The sequence below is a fragment of the Corapipo altera genome, unplaced genomic scaffold (genome assembly GCF_003945725.1).
Source record: "Corapipo altera isolate COAL_440 unplaced genomic scaffold, ASM394572v1 268, whole genome shotgun sequence".
Lineage (NCBI taxonomy): Eukaryota > Metazoa > Chordata > Aves > Passeriformes > Pipridae > Corapipo > Corapipo altera.
Window position 1 is genome coordinate 9,541,207 of NW_020884901.1, and position 25,204 is coordinate 9,566,410.

At 55.2% G+C, this 25,204-nt stretch overlaps 1 protein-coding gene across 1 annotated transcript in view; it reads right to left on the bottom strand.

The window, feature by feature from the left end:
• The window catches only part of ARRDC1 (arrestin domain containing 1), a 39,998-nt gene extending 16,514 nt beyond the window's left edge, over positions 1–23,484 (bottom strand). The window contains exons 1-2 of the mRNA XM_027650322.1: positions 23,319–23,484; positions 5,230–5,340 (exon numbers count right to left, since the gene is read on the bottom strand). Of these exons, the coding sequence (XP_027506123.1) occupies positions 5,230–5,340; positions 23,319–23,436 (229 nt within the window). The 5' untranslated portion in view covers positions 23,437–23,484. The remainder of the gene's footprint in view (positions 1–5,229; positions 5,341–23,318) is intronic.
• Between the last annotated feature and the right edge of the window lie 1,720 nt (positions 23,485–25,204).

Consider the following 25,204-nt stretch of genomic DNA (forward strand, 5'->3'; position numbering starts at 1 on the left):
CACTTTCCACGGACATTCTCCATGAATTAGCAGGATCTGGCAGTATGGCAATGCTGCAAAAAAACCCAGAGGATTAACTGATCTACTGAGGCAAGAAATTGGGAAGTGCTGAGGAAGCAGTGACCCAAGGCAAGTGCAGATCCTTCCGCATGGTTTTCCTGGGCTGAACCTGCTCCTGAGCCCAGCAGCACCGTGTGGGCAGGAGCTGGAACCAGCACATGGCTCACCGCTGCCCATGGGCACCCTCCTGCTCCCACCTGGGCAAGAGCTCTCCAGGAGCATCACCTGCTGACCTTCTGCTCACACAGCAACTCCTGAGCACAGAACAAGAGACACAGGTCTCACAGTCCTGCTCAGTCAGGTCACCAAGCTTTTTAAATTCAGCTGGAAGCCAGGAGAGTCACCCTGGGCCAACTGCTGGCCATGAAGGTGTTGTGCCAGGCCGGCAGAGAACCACCCCAGGGAAGAGGTGATGCACAGCTGCCCCTTTTTAGCTCTTTGTGCAAGAAATCTGCCAGCAGAGGAAGCGTGTGGAGCTGCCAGGAAATCCCTGCAGTGCTCCGAGCTAACTAACAAGCTGCCAGAAGAAAGGTCAGCTGGAAATTACAGCCAGCTCCCTGCACGGGTTCAACTCAGGTACAAGGAGGATTTAAAGGGAATAAAAAACCCCCAAAAGTCCACCTTTGCATGCACAGGGCAAGGGCTGTGTGTGCAGCTGGAGATACAGGGCAGAAACAGCCTCATGTGGATGCAGGGACACAATGAACCTGCTCCTCTAAGGACAGAGCTGCAGCAGGGAGGGGGAGAGGAGCAGGAGGCTCCACGGAGCTGAATCACTCCATTATATTGGATCAAGAGAAGCATCTCTGTGTTTGAGAGTGGTGGGTACAAGCAGTGCTATTCTGTACTCGCTGCCACTTGATCTCCTGTGCTGCTGACACCTACAGAAACCCAACAGCCCCCACTCCACTTGTATTTCTTTGCAAAGAGATCTCCCCCCTTAAAAAAACCGGCACCAGGGAGCAGTCAAAGCTCAAGTGGGAAAAGCAAATCCCCACCTCAGCCTCCCCTCAAAGCAGGCAAACAAGGAGCCTCCCTGAGAAGCCCCTGTGGGCTGAGTGACCTCTGTTGCACTGCACTGTGCTCTCAGCAAACAGAGCAGCGAGAGGCTCTGGAGCAGCTGGCACGCTCTGCACTTCCCAGCAGCTTTTATGTAAAGAGCCCGAGTTCATTAAACCGTTGGCCTGTGTGTGACTGCCAAGGCTGCAGCACAATCCACAGCTCCTCATGGGTGCCTGCAGCCTCCAGCTCCTGCTCAACTCCAGAGGCTTTCCTGGAGCAGGGAGGATGTGCTGTTCCAGTGGGGACAAGCACTGGGTCCTCACCGAGGGGAGCAGGGTCCTCTGCAGCAAAACACTGGTCACCAACCTGCCGATGCTCCAGTGGCACAGCCAAGTCCTCCACACCCTGGGTGCTGCTCCAAGGCAGGGGCGAGGTGGGAAAGTGCCTTAAGTAAGTGTCTTACATTGCAAAGGGGGCATCTGGATTATTTCAGGGCCTGCCTCCCTTCTCATGCAATGGTACAGCCCTAAAAAAACCCCAAACCGCTGTGTAACAAAGCAACGGCTGATGCCACTTAGGACAAGCTGCCCCCTCACTTACTTCAATGCAACGGTGTGTGGGAGGAGAAGTGTGGAGTCTCTCTTAGAGACTTAAAGAGCAATGGAAAAGCCTCCATAGTTTTGCAAACCTGCTCTCCCCTTCCCCCCACGTGTCCTCAAAGAGCACCGATCGCTGTTTTTCGAACCTCCTGTTCAGGATGTGGGAAGGCAGAGTGCGGGGCGGGTTGTTTTTCAGGCTGAGCCTGTCCCTGCACCACCTCCCCAGCACTGCAGTGGCACCACTGGAGCACCAACCACTCACCAGGGACCTGCAAGACAGAGCCCCATCGGCTGTGTGGCCTTGGGGACACCTGGGATCCTTCCTCAAGCCGAGCCAACACTACCAGGCTGGATGAACCCTCTGCAACAGAGCTGGGGATGGTGCCAGTGGACAGCCTGGCAACACCCTCTGCCCCAGGGCACAGCCTGGCTGCCAGGTCCCCCCAGTACAGACACACTGCTTCCCCTGCCTTTTTGGGTTTTTTAGTACACTTGTTCAAAAAGAAGAGGGAAAGGCAGGAACAGAAGAGTCCTCTGAGGCAGAAGCAAATTCCTCCCCTTCCTCCATTCATTTCCACTCGTGCTGCTGGGCGGGGACATCCCCTGCGTGGATCAGCCACTCTGGCAGCAGGGCAGGAAGGGCCTCCCACAGTCCTGCTCTCCCTCGTGCTGCTTGCTTCCCATGGCAGGGGAAGGAGTGGGGGGCACAGCCAGCCCTCACCTGGTGGAACAGGTATGGATTCACCCTGGGGGGTTCTGTGTGGTTTTTACACACATGGCAGGGCCATACCAACACCACTGCAGTGAGCTTTGCTCACTGTGCTGTGTGTGCTCTGTCACTGGTGGCTGTAGATCCTGGCCAGGGAAAAACTCGTGTGCTGGCAGTGTGGGCCAGCTCCTTTGGGAGTCTCCTTGGAAATGCTTCCAACTCCCTTAACTCACCCACACCCTGGCACCTGCCATCACCCACCAGCAACTTCACCACTCCAAGTGCCAGGAGTCCAGCCTGCCTCAGTTTCCCCTCCCAGCCTGGGGTCAGCCCTGCAAGGAGCCCCCCAGGGAACACCCATGAGGGACATTCTGTCTGCCTGAAGCTGCTTCGTGCTCTCTTCAGGAAAGGCCAGGACAGCTGGGAGCTATTCCTGGAAAGCCTAAAAACGCCATGGCTGAGTCAGCACTGAGGGTCCCCCAGCAAACCCCTGCCCCTGCCCCACTGCCAGGAGGACACGGGCAGACAGACAGGCACACACAGAGGCAGGGACACGGAGCAGCAGCCCAGCTTCCCTCTGCTGTGCAGCCCAGACACGCATCAATGTCACGGTGAGGGCTGTGACAGCAGGGTTATCTCTGTCCCTGTGCCGCAGGCTGGAGCTGTGCCAGCCCCCAGGGCTTTTGTTCCCACATCCGTGGGAGCCAGCACAGCAACTGCCAGGGGCGGCTTCAAAGTCATCACTGCTGGTGGACTCGGGGCCAAAGGCAGTGCCAACACCACCCCCTCCCATCCTCATCCCATCCAGTCCTCACGGAGGCCCAGCCGTCCTGCCTGGAGACACACATGGCACAAACACTGCCTGTCCAGTTCCTGAGCATGAAGGGCAAATCCCTGTGAGCACTGCCCTTGGCTGCATTCCCACACACAGGGACAGCCTGCCCTCTCCCTGCCTGCTTCCCTGGAGCTGGGAATCTGCAGCTGAGAGCTCCAGCAGTTGTGTCCACTGGGACACAAAAAGCTGAAGGGCAGAGGTCAGTGACTGCGAGTACCCAGCAGGCTGTTCCAGACCAACTGCTGGTACCGGGGCCAGGCTTTGCCCATGATCACACTGCAGCTCTGCAAGGCAGGACAGCAATGACACCACTACACACCTCAGCTTCCGAGCAGGGACAGATTTTCCCTTCAGTTCATTGCACCTCAGACAAGTCAGGCACTGCCAGCAGCCCAGCCCTGCCACCCACTCCAGGCTGGCAGAGTCTGTGACACCAGCAGGTGACAGACAGCAGCACTGCACTGGGCAGCACTCAAGGGTCTGGGTCCCAGGCAAAGCAAGAGCCAAAAGACTAGGGTTTTCCATGAACAGTTTAAGAACTGGGAACACCAAATTTTGGCTGTCTTTGGAATTCAGGCCTTCCAAGTTGACACTTCAGAGCCATGAAAATGCATAGTCACCAATGCATTTCCCTTCCATCCTTCCCAGTCCACACTGGTCCTAGTTGTCAAGGGGACAGCTCCCAAGGGCAGCCTCACAAGAACTGGCTGCCAAAGCAACCATCAAAGTCTCCCAGAGGCTGCAAACCCAACGAACAGCACATCTGCCTCTTCCCACTCCAGCCTGGCTTGTGCCACTGCTCAGCTTTACCAGGACAGAACCGACCACAAGATCACAGCTCTCCCTTGAATCACTAAATACTAGAAGCAAAAGGTGCATTTTTCAGCTGTAGGTTTAAACCTTTCCACGAGTCCAGACTCATTTGCAGGCTCCAGCCCCCACCTCATCTAAACTCAGTGGTCTGCAGCACCTCATAAAGGGATTTTGTCACCCTGACATTCATAGCCGGGCTCTGTGCTCAGCCCTGCATCCACAATCAGGCAGGAATGTTTCCCACTGCCCTCCCAGACAGTTTACCTCCCCCTGCAGCCCCCAGGCCATGAGCCAAGAGGTGAGCCAGCCAGCTGTCTCCCTTCCCAGGGACCTGGAGCACGCAGCACTCTCTCCAGTTGCTGTGGGGATGAGATCAGTCTCCCCTCCATGCTAAAAGCTCTGCTTGCAAAATTGCTGAGCTAGCAGAAACTGCCACTTCAGTTTTAACCCATTTCCTGTTATTAGATAAAACAGTATCAGAAGGCTAAGCTCCTGCTATCCCAGGCTTTTGCCATGTTACTGTTACAGCCACTGCCTTCAGCAGGTGAATACTGGCACTGCTTGATTTCAACAGGAGCCAGGGCACAGCATGAATTATTTGTGGTAAGGCTGACCTATTTAACAGCAGAAAGACAGCATTCATTCGGGCCCAGATCCCCCCAGAGGCTGCTGGTGTCACTTTACCCCACAGATAATACAACCCTGTCACCATCTCTGGGCATCTCACTTGTGGGTGGTGCAGGGGTAACTGTCCCAGGCCGATCCTGCCATGCTCCCAGTGCTTCTCTTGGAGCACAAGTGACACCTCCTAATCCCCTTCAAACTACTCCTGGCTTCCTCTGGCCAGCTTTGAGAAGAGTTTTGTGACTACCATAGTCAACACATGCAGGAACAGGGGCAGAGTGAACCCACAGGGCCTTGAGACAGCGGAGCAGTCGCTGCTGACAGCTCTGCTTCGGGCAGACCAGGGCCAGAGGATGCCAGCAGGGTGTGCAGGGTGCCTGCCAAGTTCTGCAGCTACTCAGGATGCTTCTCTGCACAGCTCCTACTAAGCTCTTGTAGTCTCTAATATTGGCTCCCATCCCCTGTGCACAGGCCAAGGCAGCCCAGGAGGGGGTATCTCACATGGAGAGGGTGCTGAGGTCTGGTTGATCCATCTCTGCAAACCATCCCAGAAGCACAGATCTCCCCCAGGTCTCTGTGGACTGTACCTTTGTCTGCCAGGGACAGGGTGCTGTTGAAGTACTGCTCCTCCACGGTCCAGGCTGTGTCGTTGATCTTGTTGGACACCCCACAGGACCCAATGCAGCTCACCTTGATGGCTGTGGAGAGACAGCACACACATAAGCACCAAGAGAAAGCAAAACCTCAGGTTCAGACCTGCTTCAGGTCCTGCACATGGCCCTGTGCAGGAGCAGTGCCTCGTGAAAACACACACAGGGTGCAGAAATGGAGCAGCAGAATCAGGTCAGCTTTCATTTTAAAATCATGTTTTCCCCCTACTCCCAGCACTGCTGAGCACTCCCTGCTACCCCGGTGCTATTCCCAGATATTATCACCTTTGAAGTCCTCATGTTGGCTTCCTTGCACAGTGGAAGCCCTTACCAGCAGTGATTCCAGCTCTCTGAGAGGTGAACCTTTCTCTAGTTTTTCCCCAAAAGCAGCAGTATCCCCTCCCGATTCATGGAACAGCCTGGGGACTCTGGCTGACAGAGAGACCTTGGTGGCAGAGGCTGTTTCTTGACCTTGGTGCTCTCCTATACACTTGGGTGTCCCTGTCAAGACAGGGATGAGCAGCAGACAGCTCTGCTGCCTCCCAGCCCACAAGGAGCCTGATGTCCCACTGTCCCTGGGAGCAGAGACATGTTCTGCACAAGCCCATTAACCAGCTAAACAAGGTGTACAGCCCTGCCTGAAGCAGCAGCAGAAAGTTGAACCCCCCAGTGCAGTGTGAACAAGTTCTTTGCTGCTTGAGTTCACAGCCCTGCCAACCTCAGAGGACATCTCCACCCCTGGGAGCCTGCTCCCATGTCCCAGGGTCAGTCTCAGCTTCAAAGGATTGCAGTGAAAGCACTTTGCCCATTAACACTTGCCCTGCATCAGGACCTCCAAAATGTTGATATGCAGGGTGCTTCCCAGCATCCAGACACCACTCCCAGGTGAGTGGCTTCCTCCTCTGTTGGAGACACAGGGCTCAGCAAAGCCACACAGCAGAGTCTGGAGGCACCAGAGATGCCATCTGACCCTCCAAAAGCAAGGACAGTAATTTGAGCTCTGTTCGTGCCTTGCCTGGAGAAAGTCACCCCTGAGCTCAGCCCGCAGCCTGGCTCAGAGAAGCCACGTGGCTCTCAGAGCAGCTCCCCACAGACATTTTCAGTTAGTCTTGGCCAATACTCAGCAGGTTGAAATTAAACTCTGGTGTCGACACTGGACCACAGAGACAGACAAACGTGACAGACTGGCCGTGCTGCACAGCAGGAGAAGATCTGCACTGCAGCCTCCACGCAGGGAGGACACAGGCAGACCTACAGTGGCACAAACAGTCCTCAGGGCTGTCTCCCATCCCAAATCCCACCAGGTTTTGCAAGAGATTTAATGGACCCACAGAACTCCCTCACCCCATTTGCCAGGTGCATAGTTCTGCTGGCAGGAAGGTGGCAAGAACCACCCAACAGACCCTGTGCCCATTTCACCCATCTGCTCACCCACAATCAAGCCATGGCCACAGGAAGCATCTCCCTGGGAAGCAGGCAGCCAGTTTGCCTTGGATTAAGAGCTCCCCCCATCCCCTCCACATGCATTCTCAGCCCTGCCAATACCACCACCTCCACCCACCCACCCAAACACCCAGTGATGCTGCTTGCAAACACCTCAACCAGCTCTCCAGAGCACCTGCCTGGCCAGTGTGACCTTGTCTTCCATGCTGACGCAGGACAGTGCGGAAAGAACCCCAAATCCAGCCCTCTCTGCAGGGGGAATGCAGAGTTCTTACCCCAGCCCTGGTAAAGGAGGATGCTTTGCTATGTGCAGTCAGGTGGAATGAGCTCCTCAGGGCTTAAAGTCTCTAATCCAAAAGAAAGAACAGCCTCCCCCCACCACACCTCCTGCCAGACCCTCACAGCTGATCACGAGTGAGAGGAAGAGCCCGTTGTGGTCCAAGTGTTGCTCTGTACTCAAGGACAAAGGATAAGCAGCTCCAGATGCCAACTCTGATTAACCAAACACAAACACAGCACCAAGGCTGACAGCTCTCACTTGTTCGTGTCCGTGATGTGCGTTGGCATTTCCAAGGCAGGGCAAGAACAGGAGCTGCCCACCCCACAGCACACCTGGGCTGAGCCCTCACAAGGTGAACCACCACAGCAAACCCCTGGCACACCTCCAGGTGACACCCAACTCTCTCTTTTGCAAGATGGCAAAGCCAAAACCACAGAGGGGTCTCAGCATCAGGATTCACAGAATCTGCTCAGTTGGAAGGGACCCACAAGGATCATCAAATCCAACCCTCAGCCCTGCACAGGCTCAGCCCTAAGGGTCACACTCTGTGCCCCAGAGGATCATCCAAACCCTCCTGGAGCTCTGGCAGCCTTGGTGCTGTGCCCACTGCCCTGGGGAGCCTGGGCAGTGCCCAACCACCCTCTGGGGGAAGAACCTCTTGCTGAGATCCAACCTGAGCCTGCCCTGACACAGCTCCAGCCATTCCCTGGGTGCTGTCCCTGGTCCCCCCAGAGCAGAGCTCAGTCCCTGCCCCTCCTCTGCCCCTCCCCAGGAAGCTGGAACTGCCATGAGCTCTGCCCTCAGTCTCTTCTTCTCCAGCTGAACACCCCAAGTGCCCTCAGTGTCCTCCCATGGCTTCAAATCAAGGCCCTTCCCCATCCTCATTGCCTCCTTTGGACACTTTCTAACAGCTCAATATCTTCCTTACCTTGTGGTGCCCCAAATTGCCCCAATGTTGCAGGGGAGGTTGCCTCAGGTCAGAGCAGAGTGGGACAAGCCCCTCCCTGGCCTGGCTGATGATGCTGGGCCTGAAGCCCACCACAAGCAGGGTGGTATCCTATGTACCCACACTCTCTTGCTCCTACCTGGACATACCACCATATCTCTAGGCTCACAACAAGCCTGTCCTGCTCTGAGTTACCCAGATAACACAGATGGATCCAGTCAAATCAAGCCCAGACTCAACCGCCTCACTCCCACATTTTCTCACACAGAAGATGTGAGTGAGAAAAGCCCAACCAAGAACTGGGGAACATTCCCATCCTTCGGGATCAGCAGCCCCTGAGCAGGCTCCCCCTCAGCCACAGGAGTTTATAGATCCCCACCCTCTGTTGCAAGGCCCAGATAAGGGGAGGCTCCAATTCCAGCCTTGCTGCACTGCGGTGTGGAGGTGCTCCTGTTCCTGGGAGGCAGGTGGGTGGGAATGCTCAGGCACACACACATTAGGGCCCAGCTCCCTTCCTACACAGACAGACTCAGCAACCAAAGGCAGTGGGTTTGCAGCCTGACACTCAGAGCCAGCCCTTGGCTGGTGGGCCCTGCAGCTGTGGTTAAACACCAGGGCTAAAGTCAGACCGTGTCCCAGACTCTCCCTGCAGCTAGCAGGGAGAACCCAGGGGTTCTCCAGCACAGGCACAGGAGCTGTCAGCTCCAAGGCTTCTCAATTCACCACTGACATCCCAAACTGGCTGGTTGCAGCCAGCCTTTCTTGCAGAGGAGGGACAGTCCCTTGATGGAGAGCTCTGGGGTTCTCAGGAGCCTCAGTCCTGCACCCCCACGAGGGCAGCCCTCTCCAGCCACATTCCTGACCATCACACACCCTGGGGCTGCCATTCCAGGTGCATGAGGGCAACCAAAAGGGCAGAAAGCAACATTCCCAGCTAAAAGGCTTGAAGGGAATTTCACAGCAATGAAATTGCAACATTCTTCTACACTCCTCAAAGCTCTCAGCCTACCATCACCCGGCACACGATGCAGGATGTCACCAGATGCAGGACAAGCCTTGGAGCAGTTCAGGGGGCAGAGATTTGTTATGGAGCATCTTCTCCAACCTGCTCCAGAAACATGAGCTCCCCCCACCTCAGTGAGTGGGAAATGGGGTGGCCAACAGCTCTGAGCACAGGCACTGCCCCGTGGCTGACAGTGGGGCTCTGGCTGAACACAGGGATCACATGTCCCAGCTCATCCCTCAGGATGCTGGAGGAGGCAGCAGATCCCCAGGTGCACCCACAGTGCTCGGGGCAGCAGGTCCAGGACGGCCAGACTGCCCCCCAGTTTCATTCCCAGAGCCCAAGAAAGCCTGGCAGCCACAGGGGTCTCGTTCCCCCCAGGTTATCTGTGAGGTTTCAGAGATGCCCATTTCAACAGGTCAAACCATTTATCTCATTCCTTAGCAGGTTTTGGAGCAACTAACCATGAAATCAGTCTCTCCATGAGCATCCCATGGGCAGAGGGAGATACTGAGGACTTGTCTGGCTATCGTGCACAGGCTCCTGCCCACAAGCAGAAGGAGGGACAGTGTGACAGATACAACTCAGGTGGCTCTGGGTGCAGCTGCAACCCAAAAATGGCACTGGCAGGGCAGGCCTGGCAAACTGGCACCACCAGAGCTGCTGCAGCAGCAGCCACCTGAGGCACAGAGATTGTCAGCCTGACTGTCAGGAAGGAAAATGTACAATCTGAGCCTTTCCAAGGAAATCTCTGTGCAAAGCTGCAAACAGAACAAATAAGAGAAGTTTCTGCATCAGAACAGGTCAGTTCCAGTTATTAGGGAGCCACTAAAAATGCCTCTGGAATCCAGTGCTACCAGTGGCCCCAGTCACCACTCTCCTGCTCCCTGTTTACCCAGGGTGATTTGAATAAATACAGGAAAAAAACAAAGTCCAAAAACCGTGAGGGAAGTGGAGGGGGGAGGCAAAGAGCAGCAAGCAGGGAAGAAATGAATGATGAAGCCATCCAGAAGACAAGAGCCCTTCTCCCCCGCAGTCCCTCAGGGATCCAGGGAAGCGGGCAGCTCCACATCCAGCCAGACACATCTTTAGCAACACGCTGCAGCACGCGCCAAATGCTGGAAATAAAAGGAGACAGCTCAGCCATATCCATCTCTGCACTAAGTAAAAATAGAGATGCCAGGAGCTGGGCAGGACTGCCTTATTCCAAGGTGATTTAAGGAGAGCAGCAGCAGACTTCAAATTACTTTTTCTCATGACCCAGTGAGATGCCCTTCCTGGGGGAGCTGGTGTTTCATCTCAGGCAAGAGGAAAGCACAAGACACGCGTCCCCTCCCCTGCCAGGGGCAGGTTGTATGTGCACATCCCTATTTCCAAAATCCAGTCATGTCCTGAGCAAGCAGAGACTCACTGGCCACCCTGCACTCAGCTCCAGTCCCGAGTGAACTCCTCTGGCTTCGAGTCCCACACCTGCCACAACAGTAATGGGCAGAGGTGGAGGGGAAGGTGATGCTGATATCTTGGTTGGTTTGGGGTTTTGAGGGTGAGCAGGGGAGGCAGCAAAACCAGTTCATAGAATCACAGAATACTATGAGCTAGAAGAACACCATGATCCACAGGGGTCATCCAGCCCAGCTCCTGGCCCTGCACAGACACCCCAACAATCCCACCCTGGCCCTCAGGGTGTTATCCAAACGCTCCTGGAGCTCTGGCAGCCTTGGTGCTGTGCCCACTGCCCTGGGGAGCCTGGTCAGTGCCCAACCAACCACCCTCTGGGGGAGGAACCTTTGCCTGATATCCAACCTGACCCTGCCCTGGTACAACCTGGCACAGCTGGGGGTGGTGGCTGTTGCATTTGGCAGCAGTTTACGCAGGACAAACAGACAATGTCCCATCATTCCCCTTCCTCTGCAAGGACAGAGGAAGAGCTGGTGACCAAGCTCTGTAACAGCACTTAGGAAAAGCCCTGGGGTTCTGCCAGCTGAAGCCTCCCCGAGTCACCACGTGGCCTCAGCCCTGCCTGCTGGACCCAGAGGCTCCAGCCATCCCTGGTGCAGGGAAGGAGGGGCCCAGCCCTGTATCTGTGGGATGAGATGGATGGCAGAGCCACCCTGTGCATCCGCAGTGACCTCACACAGGACAAGAGACCAGGGCACACATTTGTAACCAGAGGGTATCTGGGGACTGAGACACCCCTTGGAAAACTTGTGTGCACCTGAGTGCAGATAACAGGGGAGCAGAGGAGGAAAGAGTGTTGTGGGAGTCAAACAAGTCTGCATCAGAGAAGTCTTCATTTCACAGCAACCAGCCACGGGGAGCCAGAGCCCCCTTTCCTCATCCCTCTCCATCAGAGCCACGGCAGACAGTGATCACTTTTTAATTAGATTCCTTCAACCTGCCGTCTGAGCACCAAGAGCTGCAGGGACTGAGAGCATCCCATGAGCTGGGAATGAGCCGTTTTCCAACCCAAGGGCCAGAAACATCCCTGGGAGAAGGGGGTGATGGATCCCCTTGAGACCCAAGCCCTTCCCAAACCCACAGCAGCACAGACCTGTCCTTGACAGAAGGATAGGCTGTGGCAGTGGCAGCAGGAAGTCACCTCAACACAGCACCGCAGTTCCACCTCGGAGTGACACCTCTGGGTTCAGCAAAGATCACAAGTTTGGGTGATCTTTTAGATCTTTCAGCCCTGTAAAGGCCCTGCCCTGGATCTGTATGAAGATGAGGGGTTTGGGGTTACCCAAACTGCCAGCAGAGCAAGATCAGCTGATGCTGGGAAAATGGAAAGCCTGGGAGAGAGCAAGACCCACACACAGAGCAAGTTACTCACAGTTTGTAGAGAGTGGGTAATTCCTAGAAAAGTTCCATGAAAAGTGGACACCAAGGAAACTGAAATCCCAAAAAGGGGCAGGATGAGGCTTTTTTGTACTGCTGATGGCCTTTACACAGAAACACACCCATACAACATCAGACAGAAAGGGCTCATGTCTGCTGAGCAGGAAGGCTGGGAGCTCACAAGACACACAACTCCCTCGTGCATGAATATATTAAGACACTACTAATTAAAACAACAGCTCCTAATTAATTCTCAGATGTCCTCATCCTTCTGGGTCCATCCTGTCAGTTCTTGAGACACAAATAGTCTTTCACAAGTCAGTGAGGCAAGAGCAGAGCTTACACCAAATCCTGGAGGCAGTGGCGGGTTTGGCACAAGCTTAAGGATTGTCAGGGAAGGTTTTTACTTTCTTCCTTCCAAAGAGCCCAGCACAGGGGCAGGAAAGGGACTTGGCCCCTAATGTGGAAGAAGAGGAGTTGTCTAGAAGAGTAGTCTATGCTTTCCATCTCAACTCAAATCCAAGTCTGTATCCAGGCCCCAGGAGGTGACTTGTCTGGAGCTGACACTCGTGGAGCAGCATCTCCCACACCACCAGCAGCCCCCAGCACATGGAGGACTTGGATGCTGCTCCCTGTGACCAGAGGGGACATCCCACCTCCCACAGCCTGCCAGCCCATCACACAGCTCACACCCAACACTGCTCCCTGCTCCAAGGCTGCAGACAGGCTCCCAGGGAAATACTGAGTCCTTGCTACAGTTTGACCTGTCTCTGCCCCTGTGCTGCTGCCCATGGCAATGCTTCTGCCACACAGAAGCCCAGCTGGGGCTCAGGACACCCCTGCAGCCCCCTCTGCACTGGCTTTAGCATCATTTAGCCCTGAGGAGTGAGCTCTGCCACTCAGTCATTCCTTCCCCAGGCTGGCACATGCCCTCTGCACCCTGCAAGAGGCTGGACCAGCGAAACCCCTCACGGCAGTGAAAGGGACAGTCCCTCCCTTCCTGGCTCTGACCTTTCAGTGAGATGATTTCTAGGTCAGCAGAGCCCTGCAAGCCCAAGCTCAGCAGTGCCAGTTCTCCCTGGCTATGGCAACTGAGCTGTACGTGCCCACTGCCAGGCTAAGGCAGGAGGATCCACCTGGATGTCCCACACAACCTGCAGGAAGCACAGCCCCACCCAGCACAGCCCCACGCTGCAGGAAGGTCGGACCAGCTCCTCAACACAGCCTGGAAAAACTCCACCTGTAGCAACCCCAGCTCTGCCACACGGGCAAAGTGACCCACAGCCATTATCTTGGCCATGCATGAGTTATTTTAGCCCAAGTCCATCCAAGCATGAGGGAGGAGCAGGAGGGTGTCCTCATTCTAGGAATGCAGAAGCCTCCAAAGGGAGGCTGGGCAGGTGTGTGCCTGTAGAAAATCAGGAGAACAAATCTTGTCTGAGCCCTTTCCCAGGCAGGTCTGTCCTCCCCCACCTCTTCCAGCACTTTCTTCCATCACACTGAGAGCAACAAGCAAACCTACATTTTCCAGCTCCTCCCCAAAATCAGGGGTCAACGTACACCCCGAGAGAAGAAAGCAAACTCTTGGGCTCCTGTTTAGAACAAACTCCTGTTCAAACCAAAGGCTTTTCTCCCTTGTGGAGCCAACAGGTTTATTTATAGCATCCCAGTGTTTTATCAGCACGCTGTCTGCCCTCGAAGGAAGGGGGTCATCTCGAACATCTGGAATTAAATCCTCAGCTGAGCACATTTAACGAGCCTGTCTCTGCACATGTCGGGCTGGGAGTGGAACAAGGCCACCAGTGAACAAGGCCACAGGGGAGGGGGACTACCACGTGCCACAAAGTCTGTGCCTTGGATCTGCTCCTTAGCAACAGGCATGAAAACACTGCAGCACCTGCACACAGGGCCTGATGGGCTGCACCCTTCACCCCCATCTCTGCTGTGCTGCTGCTGCCAGCACCACCTCACTGCTCCACAAACATGCTCCAGAAAGGGGGTGCTGGGGGAGTCATTCCTCCAAAACTGCCTCTTGCAAAAACAAGGCAAGTTTGGGGTTTTTTTAAGCTTCAGGCTGAGGTAGTTCCCAGTGCTGTGCCATGCAGAAAGCCTGGGGAGAGGGGGGAAGAATGGACTTGCTCTGCCTTGAGAGCCCACAAAGGCAGAGGAGGCTGTACCATAACAGGCAGGCAGAGTAGAGTCAATGGACATGCCCTAGCACTGGCTACAGAGGAAGCAGGGAAGGAGAAAGTTGTACATCAGACCAGTTTTGGGAGCCCAAACGCTCGCCCCATCCTAAACAGACAGCCTGTTTGACCTGAACAGTCCAGCAGAGCTGGACACAGGGCAACCCTCAGGTCCTCCTGCAAGGAGAGAAACTGTGCACCACCCCAGCACCCCGAGAGACTGTCCTCCTCCTCCCAAGCCGTGGATGGCAGATGCAGGTATCCCTGTGTGCTGGGAACAGCCAGATCAGAGCAGCAGAGGAGGCACTGCAAGATTCTATCTGGCAGAGAGAGAGGCAGATCTCACAGTTCCCTACGAATATCTCCATGCCAGCCACCCACCTCAGCCATGCTGCCAGCACTCAGAGCCTCCTCTCCCAACATCCATCATCCCTCTGAGAGTTGGAGGGGAAGCGCAGAGAGGCTGCAGAGCAGCAGAAGGTGGAGGAGATAGCAGCAGTGTTTCATGTGGATCTTCAACCACTCTGGGGTGTGCAGCCAACTTTCAGTCTCAAGGAACTTCTTTGCTTTGTGTTTCTCTGGACAGAAATTCAGAGGGGGAAGCTGTGACCTGTCTGGAGAGTGGAGTGCCTGTCTGCCTTCTAGATCCTCACTTTTCTTCATCCCATCCATGAGAGATGAGTCTATGGTGCTCTTGGGTGGGATGGACTGGGATGGGACCAAGCTGCAGGTAGGGCCTGCAGCTGCCAGCCTGGTACAGGAACATCTCATATTTAGGATCTCAGCAAAGTCCAGAAGAGTTTTACTCATCATCCCCTGCACAAGACAGGTCCTAATTTACTCCATCCTTCTCAGGGTGCCTGGGCAACTTAAACTGACTTTTGTGAGCCCTGAATTTAAGCCAGTAAAACAAGGCTGTACACAGAGAAGTGGTCAGGGCATCCTAATCTTCAGCATTTGGCCCCTAGAAGAGCCCTGTGGGAAGGGAATGCAAGTCCCAGATGCCCAGTGTGCAGCCAGACAAGTGGAGTGGAGCAGAGTCAGCAGCTCGCCCCGGCTCACAGGAATGCTGATGGATGCCAGGACCTGCCAGCACTCAACACTTCAGCCAGCCAGGGACCACAGCCACCCTTCCTCAGGCTGAGCAGCACTGAAATAGGAGTGAGGAACCTCTTTTTTTATAGCTTGCCCAAAGTGGAATAGGTTTCCACCCAGCACTTAGCACTGCTTTAGGCCAGAGCAGTTAAGATATTCTGGTACGCCAGATTTGGCTGTCTAAAAAAGGAAGAACCAGGCAAGGAGCCCCACCACAACCTACCACAGAGCACTGCAGGCCCCAGGAGGGGTGTGCTGGGTGCTTTGAGACCAGTCAGGTCCAGGGTGTAACCAAACTACCCCTTCAAACTCATTAACTCCACCGTTCTTTCCCAGCAAATGCAAAGCCTGGCACCCTTTCCCACCTCGCTGGCAGAACAGGCCGCGATTCCCAAGGAGCAGCCAGGGAGGCTGAGCCCTCTGATGTCCTGGGAACACACCTCTGTGAGCGACCACCGCCAGCTCCACTCTGCTCTTCCCACACCCCAGAGCAGGTTTGACCTGCTCTTTCTCCCAGACAGCCCCTCTGCCCTCGCCACAGGAGCATCACCCCTCTACACTGGGTGGAAAAGCCACTGCAGAAGATAAACAGCCGACTGATCAGGTTTCCCTACTCACCACAAAGAGTTTGATTCATCAGAGCCTACTCCCTTTTCAGACTCTTTCTAAATAAAGGCTTCAAAGAGTTCTGGAAATTCATGCTTAACAGGCTTACAGTAATACCAGAGCACAAGGGCTCCTGTGGGCCAGACTCTGCTGCAGGACTGGGTCACGCTCATTTTCTTCTGACACTTTCAGATACCCTTTTCTAGGAGTTAAGGCTAAAACAGGTCCTGCTCATTTTGGCAGACCCTCGCTGCCACCCACGACAAGCTGGACATTGCTTTCCTGGTCTCAGCAACACACAGCCCTGCAGATGCAATGCAGAAGCTCAGGAGAGGAGATCAGGCTCCTTCACCCCCTCCTGAGGCTCAAGGGATGCTCTCGGGCACGAGCTCCCCAAAACCCACTCCCCATCTCAGAGACGAGCACTTGCAAAGTCAGTTCAGCATCTGGTGGGACAGGAAAGGCCTGTCACGTGCTGGGCACCCCCCAGCTGTGCCTGGGGCTGGAAGGACTCGGCACAGACAATATTGCCATAACCCAGTGTCCTGAGAGAGCCTCTGCCTCCACGGCACTGAGAAGGACAAAAGCAGCACGTTCAGGACTGCTCAGCCATCCTGGGAACAGAGTTTCAGTGTGAGAGGCTGGAGCCCACAGACAGGGAGAGGACACAAGAAGCATGGAGAGAAGGAACCACGTGGAATCGCACCGAGGTCCGTCCGCCCTGCTCCAGGCGCTGAACTCACAACTCAGCAGATAGAACTGCTGAGACACCTCGGAATGATTTAGTGCTGCTGCAGCTCCCGGGCACGAGCCCGGAGCCAGCTCCCCTCCTCCCAGCAGGGGAGGTTTCAAGTGCTTTTTCCTGAAGAGCCTTATTTACGAGCAGTAAGGCAACCCTGCATTTAGTGCCTCCTCACTCTGCCCAGGTACCAGCGCGGGCAGGTTCTGCCATGGGGAGGCAGAAGGCACAGCGTGGGATGGGAGATCCCAGTCCCACTGCTCCCCACTGGAGATTTCACACACCACACTGAGATCTGGAGAACTGCTTTTGCACATCTCTGTTATCAAGAAATCCCCCAACCCCAGCATCTTTAGAGAAAACAGCCAGAATCCACTTCACTCGGCATAAGAGCTGCTCCTATGATTTTCTTTGATGCCATTCAACGCAAGCAGCTGGATTCTCTATTTATAGCAAGATCATCAGTTTGGAAAGATGACTTATGTTCTTGTTATTACCAGAGCACCAGATACATAACAAATCCTTGCTGTGCTGGGAGTGCTACAAGGGGGTAAGACAGTGCTCCCAGTCAGGCTGGGCACCACAGAGGTCCAAGCAGACAGAAAAGAAATATCCGGGACCTGAGCTGAACCCTGCCAGTTTTATCCTGTTCTTACTGCATTTGGGAGCATTTGGGATTCAGGTGGGTGTGTTTGGAAGGGATGAACAGTGAGCTGCAGCAGTGGTGTCACCTCTGGCCTGAGCTGCTGGAGCCAGAATGACCAAGAACACAGTGCCATCAGCAAGAACAAAGGAGTGGAAGTCATAAGCATTAGTGTTCCAGAAATGATTCATGCTTCTTGGAAACAGCTTTTGCTAAGGATATCTGATAAGCTCCAGTTTTTAATGAAGATTAAGGTGCTCAGAGATCAGGGTGTTTTCAAACTAGGTCTCCAAATAATTATAGGTTGGCACATCTTGTCGAGGGGCTCAGAAGCAGCATCCATCCTTACCTCGGGACACCCCCATATCCTCTCCACTGCCATCACCAGCACCTCAAGCTCCCAATACACCCGTGGGGGTTTGCTCAAGCCATGCAATTCAACCACATGGCCCTGAACCAGTACTTGATGCTGGGCAAAACAATACCCAGCCACAAGTACCCATTTTCTGGTGAAAGGCCCCTGCCCACAAACTTACTCACGGCAGAACATCTCGCTCACACCTAACACTGGCACTCCACCACCTAGTTTTATTTTGCCATCGGGGAGAGTTGGGTATGTGAGTTGCTGTTTAAAGTCCATCACAAGGTGACAGAAGCCTGAACATCTCTGTGGTTTGAAGCCATTTCACCTCTGTTTCAGATCCTGGACACGACCCAGGGACTCCGAGCGCACACACAGGGCAAAAATCAGCTGACTGGCAGCACTCTGGTCCTTTGCTCGTTTTCTCCTCTCCTAAGCAGTTTCCATTTCTAGGCAAGAGATTTGAAGAGTGACAGATTTTTAGAGCAGCACAAAGACACAATTAACTTCCATAGCAATTCCTATTGCCAGATTCCAGAGGTCACACCAGTAGCCTAAAGACTGTAGGTTGGGTATCTCAGCAATCAGCCCTCAAGGAAAGAGGCACCAAATCAAAGCCCAGCCCCTGGCATGCTTGCCAGGCTTTCAGGAGTGGCTGCCAGGAGCAGGAGGAGGAAAAGACTTGCCCCAGTGCCTGGCAGAGCACCTTTCCCTATGCTCTGGCACGGGTCAGGTCTGCAGCAGCTTCACAGCACAATCCAACCACCTCGCTTCCTTCTCCTCTTGGAAGATCCTGAGCATCCCCTCTCCAGACAGCAGAGGATGGTCCACATGTCACAGAATCATGAAATATTCTGAGCTGGAAGGGATTCACAAGGATCATCAAGTCCAACTCTTAAGCCCATGTGGGGATCAAACCCACAATATTAGCACCATGCTCTAACCAAACGAGATCATCTCAGGCTCCATCCTACTCTCACTGGCCATAAGAGCCTCTAGCAAGCTCCATATCTTCTACAGACCTACTTCTTCCCTGGGGATGACCTTCAGCACAAGATATTCCACTACACACACCAAGCAGAGCACACCCATTCCTACACCCACACCTCCCTTGGCCAAGGGGCTGGCCAGAGCCAGCACCCTCCCTGGCTGCTCCTCCTCACCCAACCCTGCCAGGGAAGGGGAACTGCCTCAGGAGGAGAAGGATGGAAACCCACAGGCTCCTTTGTCCGAGCCAGGGAGCCTCCCCTGCCGCCGACCTGACTCCAGCCCTGAAAGACAAGCTCCATCTCTGACAGCTCTGCGCTGCTCCGGGGAAGGAATAAGCACTCACACCCCGTTTGTCACACTCGGAAGCAAATCAGATAGACACAACTCCACTCCACATGTCCTCCCACTTTGTCAAACAAGGGATGGGAGGCCGTGGCACGTCTCCTCGCCAAGGAAAGCAGCAAACAGGTTTTCAGCTGAGCACAAGTGCTGCGCGGGCGGGGGGAGCGGCAGAGAGGCAGCGACAAGAGACACAAACCCACCTCGTGATCAGTTATTGACTCCAGAGGAGCTGGAGCTCTCTCAGCAAGCCAGCCAGGAGAGCAAAAATCCCTCTTTTGTTCCCCAGCCTCAGACAGACTTGGCCACACAGCTCCCTGCTGTATCACTCCACACAATGAGAGAGAAAGTTAATCCACCTCTGCTGTAGCAGGAGCCATCCCGGCTGCCGGAGCCATCCAGGAGCATTCCCGCACAGCAGTGCCAGCCTCGCCTCATCCTGGCACCCACCACTGCCACTGGATACCAGAGGGCTCGAGGACCTCACTGGGCACTGCCAGGATTGCCAGGGATAGCGGCAGCTTTGGAGCTGCTCCTGCTTTCCAAACCCCACAGGCCCTTGCTCAGCTCTTTGAGTGCTGTGCTCCCTCCCCACACCCCATCCCAAAGCAGGGACCAGCCGTGGGATCCCTCTTGCCCTGATGGTGTGCAGGTGCCCTGTGCTGCCAGCACAGAGATTTCAAACCCACCTTTAAAGACAAACTTCTGACTCAGGATAGAGCCAAGTTCAAACTGCTAAGCAGGGACTGAATCCATCCTTTCCCAGGCAGCCCAAGCCACAGCCTTTCTGCAGGAACAATATTTTCCACTGTATCAGAGGTCAAGTGGTAGGAGGAAGGTGGCCAGCAGAGTCCTTTCATGTTACCCCTTCCCCTCAGGAAGGGCACAGGTTATACACACATCAGAACTACCTTGCATGTTAGCCAACCCCAAACTTCTTCCTACTGCCCTCCTAGGGAACAGAAGTCATCTTTTAGTTTGGGCACATGACTCAGGATTCGAGTGACCTGCTCCCCATCCCCCTTCATCACCAGCTTTCTCTGTTCTCCTTATGAGAAGTGAGAATATTTACTACATTTAAGATCAGAGAAGGAAATTACGATTCACGGGCTCTCTGCCCTGCAGAAATGGGAATTATGTATCTGTATTTTGAGAGCGTGAACAGACACAGGTACTTGTGCCTGGAGCTTTGTAGTTCAAGGGAGTGATTTTAAAGTCAAGTCAACCCTGCATAAACCTGGACAGCTAAATAACAGAGCAGGGAATAGCAAAGTGCTGAAATCTGTTCCGGAAAGAGCACTTGCTGTTTTTTACTCTCAGTGACCTGGCAGAGGGCTGTTATTTTAACATTACACTTGTTGTGGTGAGAAGCCTCACTGAACAGCAGACAGGGACCGAAATAATCCACACAGCCCCCTGGAAGCCACAGAGTTGAGAGGAAAGTGCTCCATCATCCTCGAGCAGCACAAGCCTTTGTTCCTGCACGCTCCTGCCAGCAACAGGGACTGCCTGCCCTGCTCCAAACAAACTTCCCTCCTCCCTCCCCCCAAATTAACTCCATCTCCAGCTGTCCCTGCGCAAGCTTCCTGTAAGATTAATGATTCTTTGTACACCCATGTTTGATGATTTACCCAGCAAGCCAGGCACAATGATTAGGAATTCCACGTTTCCATCAGCGCTCTCCCCTGAGGCTCAGAAGTTTTCTGGGAAGGTCTTTCACCCTGGCACGGCCAGAGGGAGAAGTGTGCCTCCCCAGAAGGTCCATGTGGGTCACCAAGGACCAGTGACGCTGTCACAAGGTCAGCTGAAGATGATGTGCTCCTGAACAGCCTTCATTACTAGTCAGCAGGGCTGGCACAGATGCCAGCATAAGTGGGAGCATTTATGATCCCCAAAGGTGTGTCTCCAGCTACGCTGCTCTGTGACCCAAGATTTCTGGTGTGTTTAGCAAGGCAGAACTGAGCTCTGTTTGTTTGCATCGTCACCTTTCAGAAGGTGCAATTTTCAAGAGCCATAAGTTACCGTGTGAAGAGTCATCTACAGGCTTGTTCTGCCTGTGATCTCACACACCACAGCCCTGACACCTCACCGGGCTTGCCTGGCTCAGGAAATGGAAAGTACCAAACCTTGGTGCTGTGGGCCAGAACTGCCAGGGGTGAGGACTCCTGGGAGCTGTTTGTTAGTCTGAAAAGTCACAGCTGGTCACAGATGTGGGGGTATATAGTATGTAAGACAAGCTGATGCCACCCACCTCTCCCCACACCCCAGCAGAAAGCCAGAGCGTGTCAGAGGTTGTGTGATCCCTGTGGAGCTTAAAGGGGTTTGACTACTCCCTTTAAGATCTCTTCCCAGCATGTTAATTGCTGTTAAAGGGTGTTTCAGCAGCTACATGAGCCTCTTCCTCTGATAGTGAGACATTTCCTTCATCCAGAAGGAAGGAGAGGAATCCAAGAGATTCCCCAGCCCCAGTGTGGAGCATTTAAACACCAGAGACCGCAAGCTACAGAGCAGGAGGGAGAACACACAGCAAAGAGCCACCTTGAACTTAGCAGATATTGTTTTCATATCCCAACATGACTGGACTTGGTGAGTTCAGACACCACTTATGGAAAGTTTCCGCCCCAGCTTGTGAAGCCAATGTACAGGAAATTCAGCCTAAAAGAGCTGCTCAGGTCACCTCTGCACAGCAGAAGCAACAGCCACATGGAACCCACCTCAGATTTTGGCTCTGTGCTTCTGTCAGCTTTCCTAGAGCCCTGCTCAGCTGCCCCAGCTCTAACCAAAATCCCTGCACTAGCACCAAACACCAGATCCCACAGCCAAACCCCTCCTGGGTTCAGGGACTAGACCAGACCCTGATGTTTCACAGAATCAAAGCAATAAGGAAGCAGAAAGAAGGTCTAAAACAGAGACCTTCCCCACTCCCTACAACAACCGGGAAGCACACCAGGAAGCAAAGGAGAGCTGGTGTAGAGCAGAACCTGGCAGGTCCTCTCCAAGATGGGAGCTGTAGAGGCAGCAGCAAGGTGTGACTGTGGCCAGGGGCCAGCACAACCAAATTCTCCAAGGCCAAACACTCTAATCTCTCCCAGGAAGCACCTTCAGGAACAGGGGTGGATATCAATGGGATGGGCCGTTAAGAACACCTTTGTTAAGATGTTAAGATGTTCTTAACAAAGAAGATCGTTAAGAACATCTTTGCTGGAGGAAGTACCTCTGGGAGTACTCTCCAAGGAGATAAATGCTGGATCCACAACTGTTTTGCTCTGACAGGAATTAAACAGGCTACAAGTTTGCACTTGTCCTAGATACTTTTTTCCACCACAAGCTTTCAAAAAGCAGACAACTGAGAGAGGTGCTCACAAAAGCAAGACACAGGCAAGCGCAGGCACCATCATCCAGGCTGACATCTCTGTTCAAGACACACTGCATTTTACATTATTTGGTCCTTTTTTCCCCCCCCCCCCCTAATAATTTGTTACAAAGGAAGAATCGCGCACACCAGAGAAGCGAGCAAGACCTCAGGGAAAACAGCAAATCGGTTCACATTTCCACAGCACTGAGCGCAAAGCTGACTTGCAAATGCAAACGACTTCTCTAAGGCGGGGGAGGAAGCTTCCAGTTTGGAAGATCCGAGCCCAGCAGCTCGTTTCCCTGCAGTCCATCCCCACCCCTCTGTCCTGATGGACTGCACCAGCCACGAGCAAGGCCTGGGTCTCACTTGGAGCAGCAGCCACCCCACCCCACAATACCAGGAACACACCCTCAGGAACACAGCTCAGACCACTGTGCCCGGCGGGCACTCTCTCCCCTGGCACACACAGGACCCTGTACACAGCCTGGGCATCTCCCAGACTAGTTCAGCCACAGCTCAAACGGCCAAGTTCATCCGAGATGTTACAACACGGCTGATGGTGCCTGCGAGCGGGTGGGTAGGTGGGTGGGCAGCCCTGCTGCCGGGACACAGCATCGCCCACCTCCTGCCGGGACACAGCATCGCCCACCTCCTCCCTCCTGCCGGAGAAGGGCTGTGCCCACCGGGACACGGCATTGTCCACCTCCTCCCACTGCCCTGCCCTGACACATTCGCCTGCCGGGCTCCGTCCAGCCCAGCGACACCAGGACTCGGGGCCGATGCCGGAGCGATGCCGGCGGCGCAGGGAAGCCGCGGGGCTCCGGGAAGGCTGGACAGGGAAGGCAAGGACCGGGCTCCTCCACCACCTCCCGCTGCCACCTCGGGCACCCACCAGCTCCGCGGGCTGCTGTGGTTGTTTCGGGAGGGGTGCGGGAACGGTGTTTGCTTATTTACGGGACGGGAGCAAAAAAAGTAAGAGGAAGCAGAGGAGGAAATAATTCAGCAGGTTGCTCCCATCAGCCCCTCCCGGGCTGCCGCATGGCAGGAGGGGCGGCAGCGGCTGTGCCAGCCCCGGAGCCCCCGGTACCCACGGCGGGGAGGGGGAAACCCGGCTCCTCCCGGGCTCCCACCCCACGGCAGCCCGCGACCCTCCCTGGGGCACCCGCACGGCCCCGCGGGCTGCGGGCACGGCAGGCCCGGCTCACCTCGGTACTGCAGCGAGCCCGAGAGCCGCACGGTGACGGTGCCGGCCAGCGGCTCCCCGGGGCTGTACACGACGCGGCTCTCGCCCAGGCGGATCTCGAAGAGCTGCACCTTCCCCATGGCCGCGCCGGCCCGGCCGCTGCGCTCCCTCCGCTCCGCCCGCAGCCTCGGCACCTGCGGCCCCGGCTGGCCCTGCCCCGCCGGGCGGGGCCCGCTCCGCACCGCCCCCGCCGCCCGCACCGCCCCGGCCCGGCCGCGCTGAGGGACGGGCGGGACTGAGGGACCGTGCCGGTCTGAGGACGGGGAGGGTCTGAGGGGCGGGCGGGACTGAGGGACGGGAGGGTCTGAGGAGAGGGGCGGGTCGGGGGGACGGGAGGGTCTGAGGGAACCGGGAGGGTCTGAGGGACCAGGAGGGTCTGAGGGACCAGGAGGGTCTGAGGGATGGGGCAGCGCCGCGGCCGGGCTGTGCTGAAAGGGAAGGGCAGCTGAGGGATCCCTGACTTGTGTGAGGGGAGAGGCCGGCTGTGGGACTCGGCAGCTGATGGATCCCTGACTTCTCTGAGGCAAGGAGCTGGTTATGGAGCCAGGCTGTGAGGGAAGGAGCTGGCTGTGGGACTGGGCTGTGAGGGAAGGAACAGCTGATGGATCCCTGAATTATAAGGGTAAAGGAGCCAGCTGAGGGGTCAGGCTTTGAGGAAAGGGGCAGCTGATGGATCCCTGACTGCTATGAGGGAAGGAGCTGGTTGTGGGGTTAGACTGTGAAGGAAGGAAGGAACCAGTTGTGGGACTGGGCTGTGAGGGAAAGGGCAGCTCCGGCAGCCAGGCTGTGCTGGGAGTGAAGGGGCTGGTTGTGGGATTGAGCTGTGAGGGATGGGGCAGCTGATGGATCCCTGACTGCTATGAGGGAAGGAGCCAGTTGTGGGCTCAGGCTGTGGTAGAAGGAGTAGCTGATGGATCCCTGACTGCCATGAGAGAAGGAGCTGGTTGTGGGGTCAGGCTCTGACAGAAGGAGCCGGCTGCACAGCATGGGGCCATCTTGCCTCTTGATGATCCCTGCTCCCTCTAATCTCATTTCCTCCCTGTAATTCTCCCAGCCCAGCTGTCACCTTTCCCCCCCTCCTGTTTTTATAACCCCAATCACTTTAAGTGAGGCAAGAGGCAAATACAAGGGACCTGATGGACAACTGGGACTGGGGCTGAGGAGTCAGTGACGGCCCCAGCGCTCCCTGTGGATCAGCAGGTGAAGGTGAAGTGGATCAGCAGGTGAGGGCCCAGTTGGTGTGTCCCAGGAAGCTGAGGGTGAGCAGCACACTCCATCACACTTGCCATGTCCCCCCCTAAATGCTGCCTGATCGAATAAAAACCATCTGTAAAACCCACCAAAGGCAGTGCTGAGGAAAGGCACCTCCCGGCCGCTGGCGAGCAGGCTGTGTACACAGGCAGAATGAATAAGTGTAAAAGGAGCTGTTTATCTGCAGAGCACACCCAGCCCGGACCCGGCCGGACAGACAGACATCCTCCCACAGATCTGCAGTGACTCCAGCCTGGGCACACAGGGCTGTGGGACCCTCCTTGCTGCCTTAGAGTGGATGACACAACATAAAACCCCCTGTAAAGCACCAAAGGAGTTTGTGTGCTCCGGGCACACAGAACTCCTGCTGGGAAGCCCTTCCAGGCCCTCCCTCTGGTGTTTAAGAGCCTTGTTTCCAGCCTGCCTGTAGTCACAGGCTACAGACACCCGACAGGCTTGTGCCAAGGCTTCCTGCAGCTCATCTCCTCCTGCAGGGCGTACCCTGGGATCCATCCGCACTCTGCTCTCCTTGTGCTGCCCTTAGCTTTTGTTTTCCCAGGCTGTGCATGCCAATTTGCTCCAGTCTCTTTTCTTTTT